The sequence below is a fragment of the Bombina bombina genome, chromosome 4 (genome assembly GCF_027579735.1).
Source record: "Bombina bombina isolate aBomBom1 chromosome 4, aBomBom1.pri, whole genome shotgun sequence".
NCBI classification, from domain to species: Eukaryota; Metazoa; Chordata; class Amphibia; order Anura; family Bombinatoridae; genus Bombina; species Bombina bombina.
The window spans coordinates 871128651-871151203 of record NC_069502.1 but is presented as its reverse complement, the minus strand read 5'-3'; the positions used below and the strand labels follow the sequence as shown (position 1 = coordinate 871151203).

The window sequence follows — 22553 nt, the reverse complement described above, 5'->3', positions numbered from 1 at the left end:
TCTTCGAGATGGGACAAGAGTTTTAATTAGTCCTGTCAGCCTCTCGGTGAGAGCATGGATGAAAGTTAAAGTCCGAAGATGCAGGGAGAGTCTTTCTGCAAAACATCCCGATTAATATTAACAGCTCCATAAGCAATCAGCGTTGATGAGTTTCGCTACCTGCTTTCTTCACTCATGTCAGAAGCGCTGCTACAATCTGTCAAACTTGAAGGGCCGTGTCACTGTTCCACGGCATAGATTCCGGTAAGATTGTTTCATTACTTTACACTCATGTTAACAATAGAAGACAGGGTCGCGGTGTGGCTCCTTTATCTTTATGGAATCAAGGGTTAATATCTCCTGAGGGGAATTATTGAACAGAGGGGAATAATCTTATATGTTTATTTGATTTTATGCTGCTTTTATGTGTGCAATGTTATGGGCTCATAGGCTGTTATGGAATATAAAGGTTTCACTTTGAGAGCTGTGCAGCTTACAAGCTTGGCATGCTTTTTCTCATAGCAGGGACGGTCCTGCATTGTGCACCATGTGAGCTTTCATTCCCTCTTTCCTGACCGGGCTATCAGAGAGGAGTCCTAAATCTCTGTACTGTCTGGGTCATAGGAGGTGGTGAGTGCCCCAGCTATTAGGGTATAAAGGTGCCATTTAAAAAAAATAAAATAAATAAGATTGTTTTATTTTCTATAGTTCTCCAGTATTTGCTCTAGTGATGGAGGATTCTGTTACTTTAGACGGTACTTTCTCTATTCCTAAGAGTAATTCCTGTTACATTGCGAGGAGGCCTTAGATCCGCCCTCTCAATTATGTTTGATAAAACTAAGCCATCCACCTCTGAGGAGTTGTCAACCTGTGAGGTGCGTACCCTACATTCATCTCCCTCTACACATGCATTTTTCCTTAGCATTGCTAATCCTCCATCTGGAGGGGGCCTTTTTTCTACCAGACGTTACTGGGCAGTTCAGACTGCGGTGTCTGCAACCTTTCATGCTTTACCTCGCCCTACTAAGCGCAAGCGAAAGGTTATATATTGCACTCCTTTCCAGAGTACATCAGATAATTTATTGGAATTAACTGATTGGTTATCCAGGATGAGGTTTTTTTCTGAGACTTCAGAGTCTGAACATTCTGGGTCGAAGTCTGCTGCCTAGTCTGCTGCCTCTAATCCTCCAGCTGTTGAGGAATCAGACTTTAGTTACGAAATTGTTCTTTCTTCTAATGGAAGTTTTGGCGAATTTAGAGGTTCCAGAGGCCAAATTGCCTGAAGAACTTTTGATTCCTAAATCGTATAGAGTTTGAGGACAGGGTGGTATCTTATCCTTCCCTGTTCCTGTTAGATGGCGAACAATATTAAGAATGAATGGGACAGGATTGGATTCATTTTCCCTCTCTTCTCCCTTTTAATAAAATTATTCCTGCTCCTGGACTCTCAATGGAGTTTGTGGGGTTCCGTCCCTAAAAGGGATGGCGCTATCTTCACCCTTGCTAGAAAATATGGAAACTCTGTTAAATAAGATGTTTCAACATGCGGTATATTTGTTTCAACCGGCGGCGGCTGTTGCCACGGTTGCTGGAGCAGCTACCTACTGGTGCAACTCCTTACGGGATTTGATCGATGGGGAGGGTCCCCTCGATGTTATTCAGGAAAGAATTAATGCCTTGAGGGTTGCTAATTCTTTTATCTGTTATGCTAATAAGCAGATTATTCGCCTGAATGCCAAGGCTTCCGCTTTTTATGTTTAGGCCCATCGGGCTCTGGCTGAAGTCATGGTCTGTGGATATGACTTCTAAGTCTAGACTTCTTTCCCTCTCCTTTAAGGGAAGGATTTGTTTGGTCCAGGCCTGGATTCCATTATCTCCACGGTAACAGGGGGCAAGGGTGCCTTCCTACCGCAAGAGAATAAGAACTAGTCTAAAGAACAAAATTCCAATTTTCGTTCCTTTCGCTCTGATAAAGTCCACCGTCAGCAGTCCTCCGCTAAGCCAGAGCAAACCAAGAGCACTTGAAAGCCGTCGGCATGAATGGGCGGTCCCCGGTCCTCTTCTGGATCGTGTAGTGGGGCAGTCTGTTGCTCTTTTCAGTCGCTTGGTTCAGGGACGTGCAGGATCCATAGGTGCTGGAGGTCATAGCTCAGGGTTACAAGATAGGTTACAAGTCTCAGCCACCCAAGGGCAGATTCCTTCTCTCAAACCTGTCTTCCAGACCAGAAATGTGGGAAGCCTTTCTGGGGTGCTTACGTGCTCTGTCCTCTTAGGAGTTATTGTCTCGTTAAAGTTACCAGCTTGTATTAGCTCGTGAGCAAACGCTTGAAAGATAACTCAGCCTCTTAATATGTGTTTAAGCGATATCACAGTATTTATAAAGATATTGATACCGAGTACAATGATTGTTAAAACTGACATCTCAACCCACTGGCTTTGCTAAATAACAATGAATACGCTAAACACATATTAAGAGGCTGAGTTATCTTTCAAGCGTTTGCTCACGAGCTAATACAAGCTGGTAACTTTAACGAGTGTAACAACTTTTATTTGTAGTGGACTGACACGCTCTAGCATTTGGAATAAAAGTGACAACTAGACATTATAAAGACAAACTCTTAAGCTTTACATTTATCAAGTGTCACTTATAAAATTAATGTGAAAGTGTATATTGGTCGGTCACTTGATATATAACAAGCCGTTACATAACAATACGCTTGCTTTTAGCATACATGCTGAGCAGGATTTGTGTAGAGATATACTATCCAGCCCATTAACTCCTAATAAAAACCTAATATGAGGTTTAGTGCTCAGTGGGTAATTAATACCAACATCAATAAAATATAAAATTATATATACAAAATTTGTATTATTAATGTCTCTCATAAGTGGACCGGTACTTTTATCCACAAAATTTAATACAAGTGATCTACTAACTCAACTTGTAATCTCTGAATCTTGTGGTAAGAGAGCAACTACCACCCCCTGTATAATAGGTGGTTCAAGAATAGACAATAAACACAATTATTTGTTGCTCACCAAAATTAATAATCAGAGAATTATTTGTAAGAGGACTAATGTGAATATAACCAAATGTACACACAACATGTTGTAATATAATTCAACTACTATGGAATTTGGACTGTATTAATTATCCCTTTATTTTACAATAAGTGGTGACCAAATGAGATCTATTCAAATAACATAATACTCATATATGTTGTTCAATAAAGGATAATAAAGAACTAGTTAACTTGGTGGTAAGCCAATATTTATCCTGACAACACAGTACCCATATATATTGTTCAACAAAAGGATAATGAAGAACAAGCTAATTTAACTGTGTTGCTTTAGGGTATATATTTGAACTGACAACATTTAGGTCCCATATTATGATCAAAATTGGAGAGTGACAATATCTCTATTATAACTTGATAAAACACAGAATCAATATAAAGAGTGTCACTTTAGTCTCCTCTTTTGACCCATAAGTTTCAAATATTCTGCCACCCACCAGTTAATAATACTCACACTCCAATTGAGTTCAAGGTAATTCTATTACCAACACCACCCACTAATCATTTGATGCAAATCATTACTATTTTTCTGCTAACATTTCAATTTTAACCACATCCATTATTTTAAATATGTTCCAATAAAGATTATTATGTTTTAACCCATGCTAATTATCTAGTTCTCTGTTCTAATTTGTTTATAGAGTCTTAAGAGTGCTAATACAGTATCCTTGTATTCAATTCTTTATTGAATTTAAGTTAAGGTTTACAACATCCATCAGGGGGGAACGAGAAGCTCTCTAGCTATGAGGGAGGTTTCTCGGATTCTGGAGTAGGCGGAGACCCACATCTGTTCACTGTCAGCGACCCACATCTCGGGTGTGGACAACTGGGAATCGGATTTTCTCAACAGACAATCCTTTCATCCGGGGGAATGGTCTCTCCATCTCGACGTGTTTGCGTAGATTAGCAAAAGTAGATTTTATGACATCCCGTCTCTCTACTAAGCTACCCAGATATGGGTCGAGGTACAGGGATCCTCAGGCGGAGCTAACATATGCATTAGCGGTGCCTTGGAGGTTCAATTCCTTTTATCTTTTCCGGACGTTACCACTACTTCCTCGTGTAGTGACTTGAAACAAGCTGGAGCAGGCATCAGTGATACTGATCGCTCCGTCTTGGCCGCGAGGATATGGTTCACGGATCTAGTGGGGATGTCATCATCTCCTCTGTGGAAGTTACCTTGTCACAGGGATCTGCTGACCAAGTTCTCTTTGATCATCAATATCTAGATTCTCTGAGGCTGACTGCATGGAGTTTGCACACTTAGTCCTTGCCAAGAGAGGGTTTTTGGAGAGAGTTATTTATGCTCTCATTCAAACTCGTAAGCCGAATGCTCGTAACATCTATCATAAGGTGTGGAGGACGTACTGTCACGGATATCAGACGGCTAAGGCTACTCCCCACCCCCCTACAACCTCACCCCTGTTGTTTCTCAGTTGTTTTGGGCTCCTCAGAGCAACCACCATCTCTGGAAGCTGTTTGTTTGCTTTGTGTTCAGAGAAAAGTTGGTGTATGACCAGGAAAACCCTCCTCGGCTGGCCAGGCTCCTGGCACTCCCGGTCGACTGCCTTCCAACGGACACCCGCCTAACCCCTCTCAGGCTGGCCAGGCTCCTGGAACTCCCGGTCGGCCACAGGACAGCAGAACACCCGCTAACTTTAACCCAGGTCGCTCCAGCAACCATGTGCCCCAGAGCTCCACTCTTTTGGGGATTAGTAGCCCCTGGGGAGTACAAGGGGTGGGGGAATTGCCGGAGGGGAGCTCCTTTTGGAACTGGGGGTTTTGGACACCCCTAACCCCATAACTTCAACAGACTGTAACTCCGGTCCCCAGTAACGAATCATGCTGATTTTTGGACTGTGGCATCTGGGGACCGAGAGCTTTAAAATGACACACTGGAAGTGCCGCCAATCCACCGGGATCACCCGAAACCACCACCCCTATATATTGGGATTATGTGAGACTGTGGCTCCTATGGAGGTGCCGGGCTGTCTAGAGGGGCGGGAATGGCGGGAAAATAGTGGGATTGTCCAGGGTCTTATCAAGATGAGCTGACTGTATAAAAGGAGTGTGTGTTTTCAATAAAATCAGTTCCTGTTAAACCTGAATGCTAGGCTGTCTAGTTATTTGGGTTTGCTCCAGCTACAATCACTTTTCCTGGGCTACATAGCAGCCTGTTCCAGGCAGAGGAAGGACACTCTGACAGAGCTACCTAGTCTGGTAGCTGGAGTCTGCCACAGGGTGGGACCCTAAGTACTGGTGCTGTCGGGCATCAGGGGTGGCTACAGGCTGTGGTCACTTGCCAGCTACATAGCTGCAATCGGCAGGGAGGAAGCAGGACCCGTTTGGCGGAGCTACCCAGTCGGGGTAGCCGGGGGTATCCGTCACATTGGCTGGCAGCGGTGGGATCTGCTTTGTTTACAAGGTTCCTGCTGACAGAGGAGCCGTACCACAGTAGCCGGTAAATATGGAGGCAGAGTTCCTAGGGAGAGTACAAAAGATGCTGACTGGAACAAAGGATCCTTGTTCGGAACAGGACGTTCTGACATGGAAGAACCTTGCCCTCCGAGACCTTTGGTGGGAGGCTCTGCAACAGGAGCAGGAAAATGGAAAGGTCCTCCCCACGAATGACACGAGATTCCGGGTACGGTGGACCGTGAGGCTGCCTTTCCTGGGAGAACAGCCAAAGAAGGAATGGCTAGCTGTTCTACATAGACTGATCCAGCAAGAAATGTGGGTGGAGGATGGCTATCGAGCCCTCCAATGGCTCGCTATGCAAGCGCAGCCATGGCTGGAGGAAGGATCCCCCACAGAGGGCTTTGGCTTCGACGGCCCTGGATTGTTGTTTACAAAAAGGACAGAGAACCCACAGTTTGGGAGCGAGACAGACCAGGGTCTAGAGGATTTCTCTTGGCTCCAAGAGGAACTGCTGGATCTCTTGGAGGAGACCTGGCTGCTGGACGATCTGGATTTTATAACTGACCATGAAGAGGCACTGGTCAAGGAATACAAGAGGCTGCTGGATCTCGCTAAGCAGCGTTCCAGGGGCATACAGATCTGGGGTGCAGCCCTCTGGGATTCATGGAGCTTGACTGTGGAGGAGTGGCAGCAAAGAGAAAGGGAACCAGGGCTCCTGGATCCTGATCAGCAGTCTGGCTCTGAGATTATAGACTTGGACAAGGGAGAGATGGATGATGATAACTCTCCCCAGCAGCAGAATCCCTTCCTGGGAGAGGAGACAGTCGGTCTCTCTCCCCAGGGGCAGAGCCATCCCCTGGGAGCGGAGGTAGTCGTCCTCCCTCCCCGTAAACAGAACCCCTTCCTGGGAGAGGAGACAGTCGGTCTCTCTCCCCAGCGGCAGAGCCAGGAGCCGGGAGAGGAGACAGTCTGTCTCTCTCCCCAGCAGCAGAGCCAGGAGCCGGGAGAGGAGACAGTTGGTCTCTCTCCCCAGCGGCAGAGCCATCCCCTGGGAGCGGAGGTAGTCGTCCTCCCTCCCCGTAAACAGAACCCCTTCCTGGGAGAGGAGACAGTCAGTCTCTCTCCCCAGCGGCGGAGCCAGGAGAGGAGACAGTCGGTCTCTCTCCCCAGCGGCAGAGCCATCCCTTGGGAGCAGAGGTAGTCGTCCTCCCTCCCCGTAAACAGAACCCCTTCCTGGGAGAGGAGACGGTCTGTCTCTCTCCCCAGCAGCAGAGCCAGGAGCCGGGAGAGGAGACAGTCGGTCTCTCTCCCCAGCGGCAGAGCCATCCCCTGGGAGCAGAGGTAGTCGTCCTCCCTCCCCGTAAGCCGAACCCCTTCCTGGGAGAGGAGACAGTCGGTCTCTCTCCCCAGCGGCAGAGCCATCCCCTGGGAGCGGAGGTAGTCCCCCCCCCTCCCCTTACAGAGAAGCCCTTGCAGGCAGAGACGGGTATCGATATCTCTCCCCAGCGGCCAAACCCCTTCCTGGGAGAGGAGAAGGTCGGTCTCCCTCCCCAGCGGCAGAGCCAGGAGCCGGGAGAGGAGACAGTCGGTCTCTCTCTCCCCAGCTTTAGAGCCAGGAGCCGGGAGAGGAGACAGTCGGTCTCTCTCCCCAGCGGCAGAGCCATCCCCTGGGAGCAGAGGTAGTCGTCCTCCCTCCCCTTACAGAGAAGCCCTTGCAGGGAGAGACGGGTATCGATATCTCTCCCCAGTGGCCGAATTCCTTTCTGGGAGAGGAGACAGTCGGTCTCTCTCCCCAGCGGCAGCACAGTTTCCCATGGAGCAGAGGTAGCAGACCTCCCTCCCCAGCAGTAGATCTCCTTCTCGGGAGAGGAGACAGACGGTCTCTCCCCTCAGTAGCTTGGCAGGGTCTATACCCTTTTCTTGTCCTGGAGTATATCTCACAGGGGGCAGGCCAGGGGGGTACCCGCTCATGCAGTTGGTGCCACAAGTTTGGGCACCTGAGTTTTGCCTGCCCCACCAAGGAGCCACTTCCAGTCTGGGGTGGGTATACAGCCAGGAAACCGGTACTGGCTTTGTTTGTGGGTGGGTCAGCCGGTACTCAACAGAGTGTCACTGAGGGAAACAGTTTGGCCATGGAACTTAAGGACACTGGAACTTGTGGAACAGCAATTGTTTGGGAGCCGGGCTTAGCAAACTTGTTTGGGACTTTGCATTTTGTGACTATCCCTGCGCCCAGGGCGCAGGGTATAAACGCCAGCAGAAACCCCCCAGGATGCCCCAAGCTCAGGAGAGATGGGATAACCTCTCTCAGCAACCGAGAAGTGGAGGGCCACTGTCGGACAGCCCCAGGCCGACCCGTTAAGGGTCTAGCCGGGTCTGCCGAACTGGAGGGGGGAGATGTCACGGATATCAGACGGCTAAGGCTACTCCCCACCCCCCTACAACCTCACCCCTGTTGTTTCTCAGTGGTTTTGGGCTCCTCAGAGCAACCACCATCTCTGGAAGCTGTTTGTTTGCTTTGTGTTGGCTTGTTTTTGTGTTCAGAGAAAAGTTGGTGTATGACCAGGAAAACCCTCCTAGGCTGGCCAGGCTCCTGGCACTCCCGGTCGACTGCCTTCCAATGGACACCCGCCTAACCCCTCTCAGGCTGGCCAGGCTCCTGGAACTCCCGGTCGGCCACAGGACAGCAGAACACCCGCTAACTTTAACCCAGGTCGCTCCAGCAACCATGTGCCCCAGAGCTCCACTCTTTTGGGGATTAGTAGCCCCTGGGGAGTACAAGGGGTGGGGGAATTGCCGGAGGGGAGCTCCTTTTGGAACTGGGGGTTTTGGACACCCCTAACCCCATAACTTCAACAGACTGTAACTCCGGTCCCCAGTAACGAATCATGCTGATTTTTGGACTGTGGCATCTGGGGACCGAGAGCTTTAAAATGACACACTGGAAGTGCCGCCAATCCACCGGGATCACCCGAAACCACCACCCCTATATATTGGGATTATGTGAGACTGTGGCTCCTATGGAGGTGCCGGGCTGTCTAGAGGGGCGGGAATGGCGGGAAAATAGTGGGATTGTCCAGGGTCTTATCAAGATGAGCTGACTGTATAAAAGGAGTGTGTGTTTTCAATAAAATCAGTTCCTGTTAAACCTGAATGCTAGGCTGTCTAGTTATTTGGGTTTGCTCCAGCTACAATCACTTTTCCTGGGCTACATAGCATTCTGTTCCAGGCAGAGGAAGGACACTCTGACAGAGCTACCTAGTCTGGTAGCTGGAGTCTGCCACAGGGTGGGACCCTGAGTACTGGTGCTGTCGGGCATCAGGGGTGGCTACAGGCTGTGGTCACTTGCCAGCTACATAGCTGCAATCGGCAGGGAGGAAGCAGGACCCGTTTGGCGGAGCTACCCAGTCGGGGTAGCCGGGGGTATCCGTCACACCTACTTATTCTGTTTTCCAGGATGAACTGGAGAAGGGTTTTTCTGTAAGTCCCCTGAAGGGACAGATTTCAGCCCTGTCGGTTTTACTGCCCAAGAGGTTCACTGAGCTTCCGGATGTACAGTCATTGTTAAGGCTCTGCTAGGATCAGACCTGTGTTTAGATCTATTGATCCTCCTTGGAGTTTAAATCTTGTTTTTACGGTTTTGCAACGGGCTTTCGAAGTAGCCTATGCATGAAGTAGACATTAATTTGTTGTCTTGGAAGGTTCCTTTTCTACTGGCTATTGCCTCTGCGCGCAAGGTATCTGAGATTGCTGCCTTGCAATGCGTCCCTCCTTATCTGGCATTCCATGCTGATAAGGCTGTTCTACAAACTAACGGCTAGATTTAGAGTTGGGCGGTAGCCATCAAAACCAGCGTTAGAGGGTCCTAACGCTGGTTTTTACCGCCCTCTGGTATTTGGAGTCAGTCAGGAAAGGGTCTAACGCTGACTTTACAGCCACGACTTTTCCATACCGCAGATCCCCCTACGCCATTTGCGTATCCTATCTTTTCAATGGGATCTTTCTAACGCCGGTATTTAGAGTCGTGGCTGAAGTGAGCGTTAGAAATCTAACGACAAAACTCCAGCCGCAGAAAAAAAACAGGAGTTAGCTTTCTGGGCTAACGCTGGTTCATAAAGCTATTAACTACTGTGGTCTAAAGTACACTAACACCCATGAACTACCTATGTACCCCTAAACCGAGGTCCCCCCACATCGCCGCCACTCTATTACATTTTTTTAACCCCTAATCTGCCGCTCCGTACACCGCCGCCAGCTAAGTTATCCCTATGTACCCCTAATCTGCTGCCCCTAATACCGCCGACACCTATATTATATTTATTAACCCCTAATCTGCCCCCCCAACGTCGCCGCCACCTACCTACACTTATTAACCCCTAATCTGCTGAGCGGACCGCACCGCTACTATAATAAAGTTATTAACCCCTAATCCGCCTCAATAACCCTATAATAAATAGTATTAACCCCTAATCTGCCCTCCCTAACATCGCCGACACCTAACTTCAAGCATTAACCCCTAATCTGCCAACCGGAGCTCACCGCTACTATAATACATTTCTTAACCCCTAAAGCTAATTCTAACCCTAACAACCCCCTAAATTAAATATAATTTATGCAAATTATGACACTTAGGGAAGTCTCCCTAAGTGTGATGCGGGAATCCAGACGTGGACCCGTTGCTCAGTGTGCCTAGAGGGATATGGCTGCACCTCACTGACGAGGCCCACAATAGGCCGAAACGTACGTCTGGGGTTTTGCTGTTTCTCTTGTTCAGAAAGGGATTGCCTGGTATTTCGGGGCTGGACTGTACTGTGAAGTCAGGATCAGACTGATATGCTACAGGAAAGTTCTTTTCTGTGAAAGGCACATATTGAGCAAAAAGAGGCTGCTTCTAGGGTGGTAACTAGCCATAGAACAAGCTATTATGCTATTGTTCGTTCCCAGGTTGAGCGCTTCTCTCTTTTTATTTATGCAAATTATGACACTTAGGGAAGTCTCCCTAAGTGTGATGCGGGAATCCAGACGTGGACCCGTTGCTCAGTGTGCCTAGAGGGATATGGCTGCACCTCACTGACGAGGCCCACAATAGGCCGAAACGTACGTCTGGGGTTTTGCTGTTTCTCTTGTTCAGAAAGGGATTGCCTGGTATTTCGGGGCTGGACTGTACTGTGAAGTCAGGATCAGACTGATATGCTACAGGAAAGTTCTTTTCTGTGAAAGGCACATATTGAGCAAAAAGAGGCTGCTTCTAGGGTGGTAACTAGCCATAGAACAAGCTATTATGCTATTGTTCGTTCCCAGGTTGAGCGCTTCTCTCTTTTTATTTATGCAAATTATGACACTTAGGGAAGTCTCCCTAAGTGTGATGCGGGAATCCAGACGTGGACCCGTTGCTCAGTGTGCCTAGAGGGATATGGCTGCACCTCACTGACGAGGCCCACAATAGGCCGAAACGTACGTCTGGGATTTTGCTGTTTCTCTTGTTCAGAAAGGGATTGCCTGGTATTTCGGGGCTGGATTGTACTGTGAAGTCAGGATCAGACTGATATGCTACAGGAAAGTTCTTTTCTGTGAAAGGCACATATTGAGCAAAAAGAGGCTGCTTCTAGGGTGGTAACTAGCCATAGAACAAGCTATTATGCTATTGTTCGTTCCCAGGTTGAGCGCTTCTCTCTTTTTATTTATGCAAATTATGACACTTAGGGAAGTCTCCCTAAGTGTGATGCGGGAATCCAGACGTGGACCCGTTGCTCAGTGTGCCTAGAGGGATATGGCTGCACCTCACTGACGAGGCCCACAATAGGCCGAAACGTACGTCTGGGGTTTTTCTGTTTCTCTTGTTCAGAAAGGGATTGCCTGGTATTTCGGGGCTGGACTGTACTGTGAAGTCAGGATCAGACTGATATGCTACAGGAAAGTTCTTTTCTGTGAGAGGCACATATTGAGCAAAAAGAGGCTGCTTCTAGGGTGGTAACTAGCCATAGAACAAGCTATTATGCTATTGTTCGTTCCCAGTTTGAGCGCTTCTCTCTTTTTATTTATGCAAATTATGACACTTAGGGAAGTCTCCCTAAGTGTGATGCGGGAATCCAGACGTGGACCCGTTGCTCAGTGTGCCTAGAGGGATATGGCTGCACCTCACTGACGAGGCCCACAATAGGCCGAAACGTACGTCTGGGGTCTTGCTGTTTCTCTTGTTCAGAAAGGGATTGCCTGGTATTTCGGGGCTGGACTGTACTGTGAAGTCAGGATCAGACTGATATGCTACAGGAAAGTTCTTTTCTGTGAAAGGCACATATTGAGCAAAAAGAGGCTGCTTCTAGGGTGGAAACTAGCCATAGAACAAGCTATTATGCTATTGTTCGTTCCCAGGTTGAGCGCTTCTCTCTTTTTATTTATGTAAATATAATTTTTATCTAACAAAATAAATTAACTCTTATTAAATAAATTATTCCTATTTAAAGCTAAATACTTACCTGTAAAATAAACCCTAATATAGCTGCAATATAAATTATAATTATATTGTAGCTATTTTAGGATTAATATTTATTTTACAGGCAACTTTGTAATCATTTTAACCAGGTACAATAGCTAAAATAGTTAAAATAATTACAAAATTACCTGTAAAATAAATCCTAACCTAAGTTACAATTAAACCTAACACTACACTATCAATAAATTAATTAAATAAAATACCTACAATTATCTACAATTAAACCTAACACTACACTATCAATAAATTAATTAAATACAATACCTACAAATAACTACAATTAAATAAACTAACTAAAGTATAAAAAATAAAAAAATATTTACAAACATTAGAAAAATATTACAACAATTTTAAACTAATTACACCTACTCTAAGCCCCCTAATAAAATAACAAAGACCCCCAAAATAAAAAAATGCCCTACCCTATTCTAAATTAAAAAAGTTCAAAGCTCTTTTACCTTACCAGCCCTGAAAAGGGCCATTTGCGGGGCATGCCCCAAAGAATTCAGCTCTTTTGCCTGTAAAAAAAAACATACAATACCCCCCCCCCAACATTACAACCCACCACCCACATACCCCTAATCTAACCCAAACCCCCCTTAAATAAACCTAACACTAAGCCCATGAAGATCTTCCTACCTTATCTTCACCATGCCAGGTTAACCGATCGCTCCAGGCTCCGAAATCTTCATCCAAGCCCAAGCGGGGGCTGGCGATCCATAATCCGGCTGAAATCTTCTATCAAGCGGCGGCTGAAGAGGTCCAGAAAAGGCTCCAAAGTCTTCATCCTACCCGGGAAGAAGAGGAGATCCGGACCGGCAACCATCTTGATCCAAGCGGCATCTTCTATCTTCATCCGATGAGGAACGGCTCCATCTTGAAGACCTCCAGCGCGGATCAATCTTCTTCTTCCAACGTCCAACTGAAGAATGAAGGTTCCTTTAAGGGACGTCATCCAAGATGGCGTCCGTCGAATTCCGATTGGCTGATAGGATTCTATCAGCCAATCGGAATTAGGTAGGAAAATTCTGATTGGCTGATGGAATCAGCCAACCAGAATCAAGTTCAATCCGATTGGCTGATCCAATCAGCCATTCAGATTGAGCTCACATTCTATTGGCTGATCGGAACAGCCAATAGAATGCGAGCTCAATCTGATTGGCTGATCGGATCAGCCAATCGGATTGAACTTGATTCTGATTGGCTGATTCCATCAGCCAATCAGAATTTTCCTACCTTAATTCCGATTGGCTGATAGAATCCTATCAGCCAATCGGAATTCGACGGACGCCATCTTGGATGACGTCATTTAAAGGAACCGTCATTCGGCGAGTAGGCGTCGGTAGAAGAGGTTGGATCCGCGTCGGCTGGAAGATGATGGCTCCGGAAGAAAGAAGATTGAAGATGCCGTTGATAGAAGACTTCAGCCGGATCATGGACCTCTTCAGCTCCCGCTTGGATGAAGACTTCAGCCGGATCATGGACATCTTCAGCCCCCCGCTTGGCCTTGGATCAAGACATCGGAGCCAGGACGGATCGGTGTGATACCCGGCGAGGTGAAGATAAGGTAGGAAGATCTTCAGGGGCTTAGTGTTAGGTTTATTTAAGGGGGGTTTGGGTTAGATTAGGGGTATGTGGGTGGTGGGTTGTAATGTTGGGGGGGGGGGTATTGTATGTGTTTTTTTTACAGGCAAAAGAGCTGAATTCTTTGGGGCATGCCCCGCAAAGGGCCCTTTTCAGGGCTGGTAAGGTAAAAGAGCTTTGAACTTTTTTAATTTAGAACAGGGTAGGGCATTTTTTTATTTTGGGGGTCTTTGTTATTTTATTAGGGGGCTTAGAGTAGGTGTAATTAGTTTAAAATTGTTGTAATTTTTTTCTAATGTTTGTAAATATTTTTTTATTTTTTGTAACTTAGTTCATTTTTATTTTTGTACTTTAGTTAGTTTATTTAATTGTAGTTATTTGTAGGTATTGTATTTAATTAATTTATTGATAGTGTAGTGTTAGGTTTAATTGTAGATAATTGTAGGTATTTTATTTATTTAATTAATTTATTGATAGTGTAGTGTTAGGTTTAATTGTAACTTAGGCTAGGATTTATTTTACAGGTAATTTTGTAATTATTTTAACTATTTTAGCTATTGTACCTGGTTAAAATAATTACAAAGTTGCCTGTAAAATAAATATTAATCCTAAAATAGCTACAATATAATTTTAATTTATATTGTAGCTATATTAGGATTTATTTTACATGTAAGTATTTAGCTTTAAATAGGAATAATTTATTTAATAAGAGTTAATTTATTTCGTTAGATTTAAATTATATTTAACTTAGGGGGGGTGTTAGTGTTAGGGTTAGACTTAGCTTTAGGGGTTAATACATTTATTATAGTAGCGGTGAGCTCCGATCGGCAGATTAGGGGTTAATTATTGTAGGTAGCTGGCGGCGACGTTGTGGGGGGCAGATTAGGGGTTAATAAAAATAATTTAGGGGTCGGCGGTGTTAGGGGCAGCAGATTAGGGGTACATAACTATAATGTATGTTGCGGCGGTGTACGGAGCGGCAGATTAGGGGTCATAATAATATGCAGGGGTCAGCGATAGCGGGGGTGGCAGTTTAGGGGTTAATAAGTGTAAGGTTAGGGGTGTTTAGACTCGGGGTTCATGTTAGAGTGTTAGGTGCAGACGTAGGAAGTGTTTCCCCATAGAAAACAATGGGGCTGCGTTAGGAGCTGAACGCTGCTTTTTTTGCAGGTGTTAGGTTTTTTTTCAGCTAAAACTGCCCCATTGTTTTCTATGGGGGAATCGTGCACGAGCACGTTTTTGAAGCTGGCCGCGTCCGTAAGCACCGCTGGTATCGAGAGTTGCAGTGGCGTTAAATTATGCTCTACGCTCCCTTTTTAGAGCCTAACGCAGCCCTTCTGTGAACTCTAAATACCAGCGGTATTTAAAAGGTGCGGGGGAAAAAAGCATGCATAGCTAACGCACCCCTTTGGCCGCAGAACTCTAAATCTAGCCGTAAGTTAGGATTTCTTCCTAAGGTTGTGTCAAATCGCAACATCAATCCAGAGATTGCGGTTCCTTCCTTATGTCCTAATCCTTCTTTCCTCAAAGGAACGTTTACTACATGATCTGGATGTGGTTTGTGCTTTGAAGGTTTATCTTCAGGTCACGAAGGAATTTAGACAAACTTCTTCTCTGTTTGGTATCTATTCTGGGAAGCATAGGGGTCAGAGGGCCTCTTTGATTTCCTTATCTTTTTGGCTGAGGAGTGTCATCCGTTTAGACAGCGGGACATAAGCCTTTTTTGAGGACTATGACTCATTCTTTGAAAGTTGTGGTTTCCTCTTGGTCCATCAAAAATGAGGACTCTATGGATCAGATTTGTAAAGCAGCTACCTGGACCTCCTTACATACTCTTTGTAGGTTTTTACAAGTTTGATGTTTTTGCTTCTGCTGAAGCAGCCTTCGTGAGAAAGATGATGTTGTTTTGTTTTTTCTTCAGGCTACGGTGCCCTCAGATATGGTCCGCCTCTATTTTTACCTCCCGTTAGCATTTTGTGTACTCTGGAGCATGGGTATAATTTTCCCACAAGTGAGGAATTCAGCTGTGGACTCTTCCCATATTAAGAAGGAAAACATAAATTATGCTTACCAGATCATTTCCATTCCTTCTGTATGGGAAGAGTCCACAGCTCCCGCCCGTATATATTGTGTGTGAGGTACGTGTATTACAGGTGACTGTTCACATATATTGTGTGTGAGGTACGTGGGTTACACGTGAGTGTGCACGTATATTGTGTTTGAGGTACGTGGGTGCACATATATATTGTGTGAGGTATGTGGGTTACAGGTGAGTGTACACATATAGTGAGTGAGTACGTGGGTTACAGGTGAGTGTGCATGTATATTGTGTGTGAGGTACAGGGGTTACAGCTGAGTACATATATATTGTATGTGAGGCATGGTGGTGTGTGAGGTATGTGGGACACAGATAAATGTGCACATATATTACATGTGAGGTATGTGGGTTACAGTGTGTGAGGTATGTGGGTTACAGGTGAGTTTGCACGTATATTGTGTGTGAGGTATGTGGGTTACAGGTGAGTTTGCACATATATTGTGTGTGAGGTATGTGGGTCACAGGGGAGTTTGAACATATATTGTGTGCGAGGTATGTGGGTCACAGGTGAGTTTGCACATATATTGTGTATGAGGTATGTGGGTAACAGGTGAGTTTGCATATATATTGTGTGTGAGGTATGTGGGTTACAGGTGAATGTACACGTATATTGTGTGTGAGGTATGTGGGTCACAGGTGAGTGTGCGCGTATATTGTATGTGAGTAAACAAAACTTAGCACTCAAGGAAATCCAATTCATGGCCAGTAGAGTAAAAACTTGAAGTTTATTGGAAAACTTAAAAACATAGGATCCGGTAAAGTTTAAAAGTCATAGTGAACATAAGTGAACACTTAGTGCATAGCTGTACGAGTTTCAGGCTCCACCCAGCCCTTGCTCACTATGTGTGAGGTACATGTTTTACAGATGAGTGTGCACATATATTGTGTGTGAGGTATGTGGGTTACAGGTGGGTGTGCACATATATTGTGTGTGAGGTATGTGGGTTACAGGTGGGTGTGCACATATATTGTGTGTGAGGTATGTGGGTTACAGGTGGGTGTGCACATATATTGTGTGTGAGGTATGTGGGTTACAGGTGGGTGTGCACATATATTGTGTGTGAGGTATGTGGGTTACAGGTGGGTGTGCACATATATTGTGCGTGAGGTATGTGGGTTACAGGTGGGTGTGCACATATATTGTGTGTGAGGTATGTGGGTTACAGGTGGGTGTGCACATATATTGTGTGTGAGGTATGTGGGTTACAGGTGGGTGTGCACATATATTGTGTGTGAGGTATGTGGGTTACAGGTGGGTGTGCACATATATTGTGTGTGAGGTATGTGGGTTACAGGTGGGTGTGCACATATATTGTGTGTGAGGTATGTGGGTTACAGGTGGGTGTGCACATATATTGTGCGTGAGGTATGTGGGTTACAGGTGGGTGTGCACATATATTGTGTGTGAGGTATGTGGGTTACAGGTGGGTGTGCACATATATTGTGTGTGAGGTATGTGGGTTACAGGTGAGTGTGCACATATATTGTGTGTGAGGTATGTGGGTTACAGGTGGGTGTGCACATATATTGTGTGTGAGGTATGTGGGTTACAGGTGGGTGTGCACATATATTGTGTGTGAGGTATGTGGGTTACAGGTGGGTGTGCACATATATTGTGCGTGAAGTATGTGGGTTACAGGTGGGTGTGCACATATATTGTGTGTGAGGTATGTGGGTCACACGAGTGTGCACGTACAGTATATTGTGTGTGAGGTATGTGGGTCACACATGAGTGTGCACGTACAGTATATTGTGTGTGAGGTATGTGGGTCACACATGAGTGTGCACATATATTATGTGTGAGGTATGTGGGTCACAGATGAGTATGCATGTATATTATGTATGTGAAGTATGTGGATTGCAGGTCAGTGTGCACATATACAGCTAGATTATAAGTGGAGCGCTAAATTATTTAAATTTGCCCCTTTGTGGCTGGTTATTGCTACCCCAAGCTCGCTGTAGCAATTTGCGCTCAGAAAATAAACCAGAGGTCAGAGCTCTGGTTAATTTTCTTAATGTCCCCCAATTGCCCCCCACAATTTAGTGTTAGTTTTCTTCTTTTTTTAATTTTTTTTTTTTTTTAAATGTAGCATTTTAAAAAAACAAAACAAAACTGCACTTAGCAGTTTTTGGGGGCTAAAGTCGGTGGCTGTGGGGTGTTAGAAAACAAACGGCACTGAGACAATGTGGTCTATGTGAACTGTGTGTTCCCTGTAAATATATATGTATATGCTTATATATATTCAATAGCAAAAAAGGTGCAGATTGCGGTCGACCATAAAAATAAAGTCTTTATTGAACAATTGGTATTAAAATTATCCATGGGGCACATCAAGCAGCATCAACAAAAACACATTGTCAGCTACTGTATATGCTTATATACATAAATATTTATGTGTTAAAATGTGTATATACACATATTAACACATAAATATATATATATATATATATATATATATATATATTTACATTTGCTGTGTGACTTACCTACTTCGCTGCGCTAGTTCTCATGCCATGTCTCACATTTGCGTGCGCTGGTATTACAAAGTGGAGCACAAATATCCCTTTACTTATTATCTGTCCCATATTATGTGTGAGGTACATGGGTTACAGGTGAGTGTGCACATATATTGTGTGTGAAGCACGTGGGTTACAGGTAACGTGGGTTACAGGTGACTGTGCACATATATTGTGTGTGAAGCAGTGGGTTACAGGTGAGTGTGCACATGCATTGTGTGTGAGGTACATGGGTTACAGGTGAGTGTGCACATATATTGTGTGTCAAGCACGTGGGTTACAGGTGACTGTGCACATACATTGTGTGTGAAGCACGTGGGTTACAGGTGAGTGTGCACATACATTGTGTGTGAAGCACGTGGGTTACAGGTGAGTGTGCACATATATTGTGTGTGAAGCAGTGGGTTACAGGTGAGTGTGCACATGCATTGTGTGTGAGGTACATGGGTTACAGGTGAGTGTGCACATATATTGTGTGTGAAGCACGTGGGTTACAGGTGACTGTGCACATACATTGTGTGTGAAGCACGTGGGTTACAGGTGACTGTGCACATACATTGTGTGTGAAGCAGTGGGTTACAGGTGAGTGTGCACATACATTGTGTGTGAAGCACGTGGGTTATAGGTGAGTGTGCATGTATATTATGTGTGAAGATATGTGGGTTACAGGTGAGTGTGCACATACATTGTGTGTGAGGTACATGGGTTACAGGTGAGTGTGCACATATATTGTGTGTGAAGCACGTGGGTTACAGGTGACTGTGCACATACATTGTGTGTGAAGCACGTGGGTTACAGGTGAGTGTGCACATACATTGTGTGTGAAGCACGTGGGTTACAGGTGAGTGTGCACATATATTGTGTGTGAAGCAGTGGGTTACAGGTGAGTGTGCACATGCATTGTGTGTGAGGTACATGGGTTACAGGTGAGTGTGCACATATATTGTGTGTGAAGCACGTGGGTTACAGGTGACTGTGCACATACATTGTGTGTGAAGCACGTGGGTTACAGGTGACTGTGCACATACATTGTGTGTGAAGCAGTGGGTTACAGGTGAGTGTGCACATACATTGTGTGTGAAGCACGTGGGTTATAGGTGAGTGTGCATGTATATTATGTGTGAAGATATGTGGGTTACAGGTGAGTGTGCACATACATTGTGTGTGAGGTACATGGGTTACCGGTGACTGTGCATAGTAAGAGTGATAGTCTACTCTACTAAATAATTCTCTTGTGTGCACATAGTCCTTTTTGGGTCATCACATGATTTTTATTTATGTTATGAGACACAAATTGATACATCCCGCAAGTACTACAAACAGCTTACACATATGCATGTATACTCTTATTGTACAGGATGTATGGATGTGACATCTTCAGATAGCTCAGCGGTTGAGTACAGAGGAGAACCGTATGTGTGTGATCACGTGAAGACTGAGGAGGATGAATTTCCTATAAATACAGCTGAAGGTGATTAGTGCTAATTAACACGTCAGTGTGCAGCTTATGAAGCATGTATGAATAACTAAGGACTAGATTACACATGAAGTGCAAAAATATAAGCACTATTGAGTGCTAACACCGCTTACGTTAAATCTATAGTGCTCATATTCTTGTACTCGTATTACAAGTAAAATGTTATCGCAAAAGCCAAAGCCTCAGGCGCACTAACATCTAGAGGTTAGATAGTGTGACCTCCCAGGGGACAGTAAAGTCAAAATTAAGCGTTTATGCTTCAGATAGAGAATACAAATTTAAACAACTTTCCAATTTACTTCTATTATCTTATTTTCTGTGTTTGCTTGGTATCCTTTGTTGAAAAGCATACCTAGGTAGGCCCAGGGACAACAATACATTACTAGCTTGCTGATGTTTGGTGCCTGTATATATGTGTGTATATATATATATATATATATATATATATATATACCTCTTGTCATTGGCTCAGCGGATGTGTTCAGCTAGCTCCCAGTAGTGCATTGCTTCTCTTTCAACAAAAGATAACATTGATGCTTCATTCTCTTGGTACCAGAAATAAATTGGAAAGCTGTTTCAAATTGCACTCTCTCTGAATCATGTGTCCTTTTAACAGATTTACTTCAGGTCTCTAAAAGCACTAATTTTTCCAGTGCTATTTTGTAATCCTCTCGAGTATAGCACTTAATTCGCCAATGTAATATGAGCGATAGTAGCACACCCTGCTCTATCCATTCAAAGTATAGGGTGCGCTAAATAAATGTCGGCTTCGTTAAAGGGACATAAACCCCCCCAAAAAATTTCATGATTCAGAGAGGGAGAATACAATTCTAAACAACGTACTATTTTATCAAAGGATACCAAGATGCAGGGTCCCTGTGAGTGTGCATATTGTTTCTAAGGAGCACAATTAAATGTATGTTAGTGACGTGTCTGAGAAAATCAAGGCACAGAAAAAGAGTATCACCTAGATTAATAGAGTTTTGTGCTAAACAGGGTGCGAAAATAACGCCAAAGAAGTTGTGTTATTGCACTCTCCATATCACTGCCATTACGATAAATACCCCTAATCCGCCGCTCCCTGACAACGCTGACACTAATAAAAGTTATTAACCCCTAATCCGCTGCTCCCTGACATCGCCGACACTAATAAAAGTTATTAACCCCTAATCCGCCGCTCCCTGACATCGCCGACACTAATAAAAGTTATTAACCCCTAATCCGCCGCTCCCTGACATCGCCGACACTAATAAAAGTTATTAACCCCTAATCCGCCGCTCCCTGACATCGCCGACACTAATAAAAGTTATTAACCCCTAATCCGCCGCTCCCTGACACTGCCAACAATAATAAAAGTTATTAACCATTAATCTGCCGCCCCTCGACATCGCAGACATCTAAATAAAGTTGAAAACCTAATTTACAAATTTTAAAGAAAAACTAATCCTATGAAAAAATTAAATAAATCTAAGATTACAAAAAATAATAAACACTAAATTACGAAAAATAAAAAACTCTAAGATTACAAAAATAATAAATGAAATTATCAAAAATAAAAACAATTACACCTAATCTAATAGCCCTATAAAAATAAAAAAGCCTCCCAAAATAAAAACACCCCGTAACCTACAATAAACTACCAATAGCCCTTAAAAGGGCCTTTTGTAGGGCATTGCCCTAAGTTAAACCGCTCTTTTACCTAGAAAAAAATACAAATACAAGTCTAAAAAAATCCTAAACTACCCATTGCCCCTACAGGGGCATTTGTATGGGCATTGCCCTTAAAGGGCATTCTGCTCTTTTACACTGCCCAAAAAAAACTAATTTTTTGGGCGGCTTTTTTATTTTTATAGGGCTATTAGATTAGATGTAATTGTTTTTATTTTTGATAATTTCGTTTATTATTTTTCTTAATTTAGTGTTTATTATTTTTTTTTAATTTTAGATTTTTTAAACTTTTTCATAGTGTTAGGTTTTTTAAATTTGTAATTTAGATTGTTTAATTGGTAGTTTTTTTATTTTATTAGAATAGTTATGTTAGGTTAATTTATAGTTTAAACTTAGTTTTTTTTATTTCACAGGTAAGTTTTTATTTATTTTAAGATAGTTATATTGTAATTTTAATTTAAAGTTAGGGGGGGTGTTAGGTTTAGAAGTTAATAGTTTAATTTAGTGTTTTGCGATGTGGGGGGCGGCGATTTAGGGGTTAATAGGTTTAGTTTAGTAGCTACAATGTGGGGGACTGGAGGTTTAGGGGTAAATAGGTTTAGTTTAGTAGTTACAATGTGGGAGGGCTGGAGGTTTAGGGGTTAATACTTTATTATAGTGTTGGGGCGGCGGATTAGGGGTTAATAGGTTTATTTAATAGTCGCAATATGGGTGGGTGGCAGATTAGGGGTTAATAGGTTTAATATAGTGTTTGCAATGCGGGAGGGTGGCGTTTTAGGGGTTAATAGGTAGTTTATGGGTGTTAGTGTACATTTTAGTTATGAGTTTTGTGAAACATTTTTGTTACACAAAATTCATAACTACTGCTCTCAGATGGCGGTATGGATTGTGTCAGTATAGGCTGTAACGCAAGCATTTTAGCTCAATGAAAATCCTGCATTCAAACATAATTTTTTTGAGTGCGGAATGGACGTTGCGTTACAGGCTAAAATGCTTGAGGTAGAGATATACCGCCGCAACTCGTAATATGCATTCCCGGCCATTCCACACACAATGGCCAATTTTTCAGCAGTATAGCTGTACCGCAAAACTCGTAATCTAGCCGTATGTGTCGCCTATCCAAGGGATGCGGGCACCGGTAAAGTGTATTCATGTGTAAACTTTTTTTTACAATCCACTTGTGTTACCGGATTGTGTGCAAGGGTAACTTTATCAGTTGTGCTCCTCTTGTGTCTCAGGGAT

The 22553-nt window shown here is 44.1% G+C and overlaps 1 protein-coding gene across 6 annotated transcripts in view; it reads left to right on the top strand.

Moving 5' to 3' along the window:
- LOC128657365 (gastrula zinc finger protein XlCGF26.1-like) overlaps positions 1-22553 on the top strand; it is a 103722-nt gene that overhangs the window by 37472 nt on the left and 43697 nt on the right. For 5 of the 6 annotated variants that reach the window (XM_053711686.1, XM_053711684.1, XM_053711687.1 and 2 more), the window contains one exon: positions 19524-19637. The exons of the other annotated variant lie outside the window; for it this stretch is intronic. In XM_053711686.1, coding sequence (XP_053567661.1) covers positions 19524-19637 — 114 coding nt within the window. The remainder of the gene's footprint in view (positions 1-19523; positions 19638-22553) is intronic. 6 annotated transcript variants of the gene reach the window in all.